Source organism: Hermetia illucens, chromosome 4 (genome assembly GCF_905115235.1).
Source record: "Hermetia illucens chromosome 4, iHerIll2.2.curated.20191125, whole genome shotgun sequence".
Lineage (NCBI taxonomy): Eukaryota > Metazoa > Arthropoda > Insecta > Diptera > Stratiomyidae > Hermetia > Hermetia illucens.
This window is the reverse complement of record NC_051852.1, coordinates 152,740,317-152,748,301: the sequence shown is the minus strand read 5'-3', so window position 1 is coordinate 152,748,301 and position 7,985 is coordinate 152,740,317. Positions and strand designations below refer to the sequence as shown.

Below are 7,985 nucleotides of genomic sequence, written 5' to 3'. Positions count from 1 at the left end.
TCGGTGCTTATTTTCCTTCATGTTTGCGGTTGGTTCCCTTGCTTGCGTCGATTCCTACTATGATCCTGGTATTTTGACATTTTGAAGGATCGTCATCAAGTCCTATTGGACGCGGATGTACCAAAGCTGGTTGATTATCAGAATCGAAAAGGCAAACGTGTAAGGTGCTAACTTGTGCGATTTTTTCGCTTTCCTACGAATAAACGACTTCCTACGCAGAACTCTGTTTACTACTTGAGCAGAGTTTAAACAATACAGGGAAGGCAACTGCTCGGGACAGTAAAACTATAGAACTATAGCCTGTGTGATGACCCTCCTTAATGGCCGGAGATCACCAAAAGGGGAGCGCTATCGCAAGCACTTGGCGAAAGTGACTTAAGATCAGCTCGCAAATATCGAAGCTACACCGAATTCTCTGAACACTTCACTCATCCTTCACCAATGCGTGGGCCGCACCAGCTAAGCTTGGAAATTGAAACAAAAAAAAATAACGACTGGGCCGCGCGTGCACCCGTAAACTTCCAACCCGAGTTCCCCGAGGGAATTTCCATGACAGATCACAAGTCCAGGTAAAGGAGGAGGGTTTGAGGCAACATACTTTGTACTATCTTCAGTAACACAAAAATAAAATGCTGAGATTAGGAAAAGAGATAAACAGAGTATAGTTGGGGTTACTCCACTATGCTAAATCCTACCTGGTCTCTCTTGGTGACAGGTCCCGCGGCAGGTCGACCAAGAAAATACATCCAATGTCGTTAGAAAGATGATCGGATCAAGTTATAAGCCTCGGAAAGATACTAGGGCGTCCTCCTCACTCGACGCGGTAGGACGAGCCCCGGTCCTGTCGAGAAATGGGCAAGGGTTCTTGATGCATGGACGGCGTCAAGACGTAAGTAAATTAGTTCGAACAAAACAATTACGTGTCTGTGCGCTAAACGCTGGCACCCTAACTGGAAAGACCGACCATTATATCAGCTGATCGCACAATGATCATATACTTATGAGTACATGGCTCATCAAACGATTGTCTCATCTTCCTACATTTTATAGTGGGAACAGTAAAACGCAAATCGAAAGACGCCAACATTTTACCACTGTCACTGATTTCAAAGCCGCTCCCTATGAGAACATCGCCCCTCAACATCGGCCGTTGATTGCCGTCCTGAGAATTAAGTCACCGATAAAACCGCGTGAGGAATGAAGTGATCTCACTCACACGATTAGCGACCATTACAAATGTAAAAGAATCGTGGAACCAAATGAAAGACACGATCCAGAAAGCTGCCTCTGCAGCCCTCGGGGTCACCAAGCCAGGTAAGCGGTACATCAACCGAGATACTTGGCTTTGGAATGATGATGTTGATATGAAAGTCCGCCTCTACCACAAATTTCTCGACGATAACACACCGGCCATTTGGTAAATTTATAACAATGCCAACGGGGAAGCAAAGAAAGCAGTCCCTGTCACCCGAGCGAACCATTACATCATCATCATCATTATTTATAAAAATGCCGATCGGGAAGTAAAGAAAGCAGTCGCTCTCACCCGAGCGGATCATTACAAAAATCTTTACGATAAATTGGAAACTTGGCATGACGAGAGAGATCTGAATCGATTTGCCAAAAGCCGAAACTAACGCACACAAGATATCGAACACTTCTACTGTGTTAATGACAGGAACGATACTTTGCTTACCAACCGTCGAACCACAACGGATAGATGGTGAGAATACTTCGAGCAGCTTTCAACTGAAGATTTTTCTCATCCTCCATTTCCACAATCATTGCCGACATATGGACCAGTTCCACCTGTCAGCGCAACTGGTGCTCAGAGGTGGCGGTGAGGAAGACGGGGCGGCAACCCTGTCGGCCAAACCAAAACCAAGTGGCCGAGGAGAACCTCCATGGTGGTGGCACCGGGTGGCGCTGTACTCACTTTGGTTTGCCGGTCGTGATGCTCCAAAGGCCTAATCAGGGCGATCAGACCCGAGTCTGTACGGGGACTCATCTGAAATGGCAAATTGGTCACGAAACCTTACCAGGGGTATACTGGTACCATGGGAACCGAGATAGCCCCTGGACTCTTATACTGCGGGTGAACTCCCGTTGTATGTGAGTACAGCTCGGTTATTTGCGGTTGGCCCCCTAGTGGGAGTTTCATGGGGGTTGTGGTTATGCTCAAGTGAGAAGAGACCTTCGGTCCTCGGCGTAGTGTTGCGTTTCAACAAGGGTGCCGTACTCCTTAGTTCGGTAGAGATTTAAGTAATTCTTGCATCCATTAGTATGAATGCCAAGCCATGCACTTGGTATAGACTGGTACCGTTGTTGTTTGTCTCAGCGGGGCTCTGATTGTGGTCACAAAATCAATCCGGTCCTCGTAGGATTAAGTCTCCACGACAGGTACCTACGTTAAACACCCAAGGGCTTAACTGTCAGCGCAACTGAAGTCGAGGAGGCAATAAAACGAATGAAATCGGGGAAAGCCACAGGACCTGACGACACCGCATCTGAACTCTGGAAAGAGAAGAACTGAGACCTAACAATGTGGCTCAGTGAATTCTTTAATCGGGTTATTCGGGCAGGTAGAACACCATCTGATTGTCAAGAAAGTACCATAGTTCCAATATGGAAAAAGAAAGGTAGTCTAGCAGAATGTTCAAATTACTGTCCGATCCGGTTACTTACCCATATGAAGATTTTTGAACGTATTCTTGACAACCGTATTCGCGAAATCGTTGAAATAACCGTGAATCAAGCCGGATTTTTCAAGAACTGCGGAACTACTGACGCGCTGCGCGGTTACTCATGGAGAAACACCGTGAGAAGCATTGCCCTCTTTACATTGCCTTTCTGGATCTAGAGAAAGCGTTTGACCGTGTACCACACGAGCTCATCTGGTATGCTTTACGACAACACTTAGTGCCCGAAGAACTCGTACGCTATGTTCAATTGGTCTACCACGATCCGAAAAGTAAAGTTCGAAGTATGGCGGGTGTATCAAAATCGCCCGTGTCTCTGTTGGTGTTCATTACGAAAGCGCCCTCTCACCATTCCACTTGTTTCTTGTTATGGACACTGTCACACCGGACATCAAATACCCAACGCCGCTATACACTGTTTTATGCAGATGATGTTTGTTTTCCTAGTGTCTAATAGGAAAAATAATCTCGAGCAGCTTGTCCGAAAAATGCAAAACGGTCTCAGATTGAATCTGAACAAAACTGAATTTTTGACGACCGATTCCCATGAAAGAGGCACAATCACTGTCAGCGGCAGTGACCTGCCCAGAACTGATCAATTTAAATACCTCGGGTCAATGCTATCAGCCAATGGAGAACTGCGTTAGAAAATTGCTTCACGCATTAATGCAACCTGGATGAAGTGACGTTTCACAATTGGTGTTCTTTGTGATCGACGTGTCAACGAACGTCTCAAATCTAAAATTTACAGTCGTCAGTCCTGCCGCTCTCTATAGTTCTGAGTGCTGTCCGACTATAAAAGACAATGAACGGCGTTTTGCGGTAATGGAGATGAAGATGTTCCGTGGCGTGACACGTTTTGATCACATCCGAAATGAGGATATCCGCGATTAATATGGGGTTGTGACCATTGTGAAAAAGCTACGAGAGAGGCGTCTTCGCGCCAACATTAATTCACGTGCCAAGATTGGTCTGAACATCGAAGTCGATGGTAAGCGACCAATAGGCCGGCCGAAACAATGGGGGCTTGATACGTTGGATGGGGATTTCAAAGTCTCGAGATTGCATCTAGATCAGGCTTTTGATAGAGCCAAATGGCGAAATCAATCACATCGACCCGACCCCGTTTGTGAACGGAACTAAAGCTGAAGAAAAAGAACAACAAAATAGATAAAAGGAAAAAGGGAAATAAAATAATTCAAGAAAAATTGAAATTGGGACAAAAAAAAGGAATTAAACTAAAGGAACAAGGAATATTCCGAGGATAGGTGAAGAGGTGAGCCACCCTTTTTCATCTGAAGTTACGACAGAATCACACATTGTCAGCTCCAAACGAGAGTATTCGAACAAAAAATAGTCGGCGTGTGTAGGTCAATTATCTCACGTATCCTTTTGCAGTCGGAAATGAAAATTTACCGAATTTGGATTTTTCTATGGCTGTGCATTTTTTCACATTTTTACGACCCGGGGGGTCGTGATAATTTTCAATTTTCTTCGATTTTTCGGGTGGCTCCGAAGCTGCAGATTTTCCGCGATATCTCACGTTCTAGGCATCGTAGCGTTAAAAATCTTACATTTTCTGAATCTGGGCCGTCTCCTCTCTCCAACGAGGTATAATCCACAGCAATACGATGAATTTGCGTTTTTGTCTATTTTTACGACCCGGGGGTCCGTGTGTCCTTTCTCTGTGCAGGTAGGTATCAGTGGCCGCTCCGAGGAGCCCAATTAGCGCTGTGGTGCGCCGTTTTCACGCCACAAACTCCTAAGACCGTGATTGCTGTTATGGAAACAGGGAGGGAGAGTCTAGTCGGCTCGGATCTTCAGAGCCAACTAGTAGCATTCACGAAAGGAAGCAGCTCTCCCACCCTGCAGCAAGAAATCTCTCTGAGGTCCCCAAAGAATGGTTTACCCAGTGTCTGTAGCCTGACTCTAGCTAGAGCTGGGCAATCGCAGAGAAAGTGCCTGAGGGTTTCTCTTCCTTCTCGGCAGCTTCGGCAATGCGGATTGTAGGGTATGTCGAGCCTGACGGGATGGTCCCCTATGCACTAGTGCCCCGTGTAGACCGCCGTAATCTTGAATGTTTCGCACGGGTCTGGCACAGGAGCTCTCTTGATCGGGCTATGTTATAAGCCGGTCAATTTTTCTTTGACTTGCCACAGCTCGTAAGCCTTCGCCATCTTAGGGGATAGTATTGATCCGAGATATTTAAATCGCTCAGTTCTGGACAGGTCACTGGCATTGACAGTGATAGTCCCGGTTTTATGGGGATTATTTGACAAAAATTCAGTTTTATTCAGATTCGATTTGAGACCGTATTGCATGAGGCGACCATTAATTTTTTAAGTAAGAACAGGTTGAACGCTTTCCCCAGATCGAGAAATGCAATCTTAAGGGGGTAGTGTTTTGTACGATGCTTCTCCATGAGTAACCGCGCAGCGTGAATTGCGTCAGTAGTTTCGCGGTTCTTGACTAACTCGTTTCATTCACGGTTATTTCAACGATTTCGCAAATATGGTTTCCAAGAATGTGCTCCAAAATCTTCATGGTATGGGAAAGCAGCCAGATGGAATTGTACTATACTGGACTGGCTTCCTTTTTCCTTATTGATAGTGTTTTCTTGCCAGTCATATGGTTTCCTACTTCCTCAATAACTCGATTCAAAAACTCATTGAGTCAGAGTGTTCGGTCCCAACTCTTCGCTTTCAAGAGCTCAGATGCGATGTTGTTAAGTCCTGCTGCTTTCCCCGATTTCAATCGTTTTATTGCTCCCTACACTTCAATGGTGCTGACACGAGAGTACTGGGAGTTTAACGTGAGCACCTGTCTTGTAGACTTAACCCCACAGTCTTCTTAAGACACGGATTGATTTTGTGACCACAATCAGAGCCCCAGCGCAGCAAGTTACGACGGTACCAGTCTATACCGAGTACATGGCTTAGCATTCATACTCGTGGATTCAAGATCTACCAAAATCTCTACCTAGGAGTACGGTATCCGTGTTGAAACGCAATACCACGCTGAGACCCGAAGGTCTCTGTTCGCCTGAACATAACCACAACCTCCATGAACCTCCCACTAGGGGGCCAACCGCAAACAACCAAGCTGAACGCACATACAACAGCAATTCTCCTGAAGTATGTGGGTCCAGGGGCTATCCCGGTTCCCAAGGTACCAGTATACCCCTGGTAAGGTTTCGTGACTATTTCCAGTATAAGGTTATGGGTGTCCACAAAATCGACTGAATGTTCGGCACTTTCTTTGATTGCTCCAAACTCCCCACGACACTTGTTGTCACCAAGAGAGGTCATGTAGGATTCTGATCTCAGCATTTTATTTTTGTTTTACTGAGGATAAGTAAAGTACGTTGCCTCAAAGACTCCTCCTTTACCTGGTAATCTTAATATCAAAAAACAAGAATGAATTCCAAACATCAATATTCAACCATCAAAAATTTTATCTGACATTCAAATCGCCTACTTTTATTATTTACAGAAAAATAAAGTTCGTTTATAAATACTTTGTTTCGATGTTACTTCTAATACTTTCGTATTATTAGAATCCTAATTTTCTCAGCACAAAAACTGAAATTTAAGATTTGTTGAAAAATAATGGAATGAGATATGTGATTATAATCCGTAATAACACAAAAATAATAAATAAGGCGAAAATGAATCCTATAACTAGCGAAGTCCACTCTAACTTAGTCAGCTTGTTGCTGGCTGGAAGAACATGCGAATTCAGCCCCATCTGCAACAAAACAGAAAAGACAGTGATATGCATATAATTTACTTCAAATCATCTCAAGTAATTACCCATCCTCCTTTTTCGTTGACCCACGTCGTTAGCTCATCTTCGATCACCTCTGTAACACCTTCCACCAGTCCTGGTAGATAATCGGGGTGTCCTTGTCGAACACAATCCACAGCTAGGCCGCCTGCTATCGCAAATAGGGAGATGATTTTCCCCCACGTGATTTCCAGTCGAAATAGTTCTCTTCCCACCGAACCAAGGATTATGGATATCGCTTCGGCAGATGGAATTTCACCACCTGGGGCACGTGATATTTGTCGAAAAACGCCACTGTAGGTGCGAGGATGCATACGTTCGAGCTCGTCGCCAAGCTGGAAAATTAATAAATAATCAGAAACCAGCATTAAGGATAAGCAAGCAGAGTCGGACTGAAGATAAACATCACCAAATCCAAAGGTAAAAAACTCGGAAATAGGAAGGTCGGCGCTTTAGGTATGAAACGGTTGACTGTTTATGTAGGAATATTTGGGTACACGATGGTAAATAGCTTGTAGCCCAGAACATCATTGGCCCATACCAATAAGGCTTCACTCCAGACAAATCAGCAACAGATCAGATTTTCTCTCTGCGGCAAGCGATGGAAAAACTGTTGGAATATGACCATCAGTTGCACAGTCCTTTCATCGACTTCAAGGCCGCTTATGATAGCATAGCCAGGGTAAAACTGTACACGGCCATGAGAGAATTCGGTATCCCGACGAAATTAATAAGATTGACTAAGCTGACCCTGCTGAATGTGCGAGGCCAGATAAAAGCAGGATCGTTCTGGAGACCATTTAACATCAGCAAAGGTCTAAGAAAAGGAAATGCTCTATCATGCGTCCTTTTTAACCTGGCCTTGGAAAAAGTGATCCATGATGCTGAAGTAAATGCGAGAGGCTCCATCCTATCTGAGTCCACACAACTACTGGCCTATGCTGATGATATCGACATCATGGGAAGAACGACCCGAGACGTACAAACTGTCTTCATCCAGATCGAGCAGGTGACGCCAGTTCTTGGGCTGCACATCACTGAAGGCAAAACGAAATATATGCAGGCAGTGTCAGCACCAAAAACAACCTGGAACCGTTTGACACATTACTTCGGGCAACCCTTCCGCTCTCCCAGCTTTGAGAGCCTTCAAGTCAGGGAATCCCTTTCACCAACGGGAGGGGGGAGGGGGAGGAGTAGAGTTGTTAGTTTAAGGAAACCTTTGCAATCTGGTCCTTTCTCCGGTAAAGCGCAATCTTCTTCGTAACAAGAAGAGCTGGAACAGTTTGCGCAGCACAACTCCGTCTGCCAACGTTCATCACCATTTCTCTGACAATGTTGTCTGGAGAAAGCTTCCTTGTGTCTGCATACAGCTCCTGATGAATGCCGAAACACCTTTCACAAGAGAAAAAGGGGTGTTCAACGTCGTCTATCACTCCATTGCAGAACACACAATCAGGCGATAGTGCCTACCCAATTCTGTGCAGATAAGAATGAAAACCT

General features: G+C 45.1%; 1 protein-coding gene across 3 annotated transcripts in view; it reads right to left on the bottom strand.

Annotated features, from left to right (window-relative positions):
• Positions 1–6,135: 6,135 nt before the first annotated feature.
• Positions 6,136–7,985, bottom strand: part of LOC119655452 (bcl-2-related ovarian killer protein) — a 70,458-nt gene continuing 68,608 nt past the window's right edge. For all 3 annotated transcript variants that reach the window (XM_038061351.1, XM_038061350.1, XM_038061352.1), the window contains 2 exons: positions 6,512–6,820; positions 6,136–6,446 (listed from right to left, as the gene is read on the bottom strand). In XM_038061351.1, coding sequence (XP_037917279.1) covers positions 6,288–6,446; positions 6,512–6,820 — 468 coding nt within the window. In that variant the 3' untranslated portion in view covers positions 6,136–6,287. The remainder of the gene's footprint in view (positions 6,447–6,511; positions 6,821–7,985) is intronic.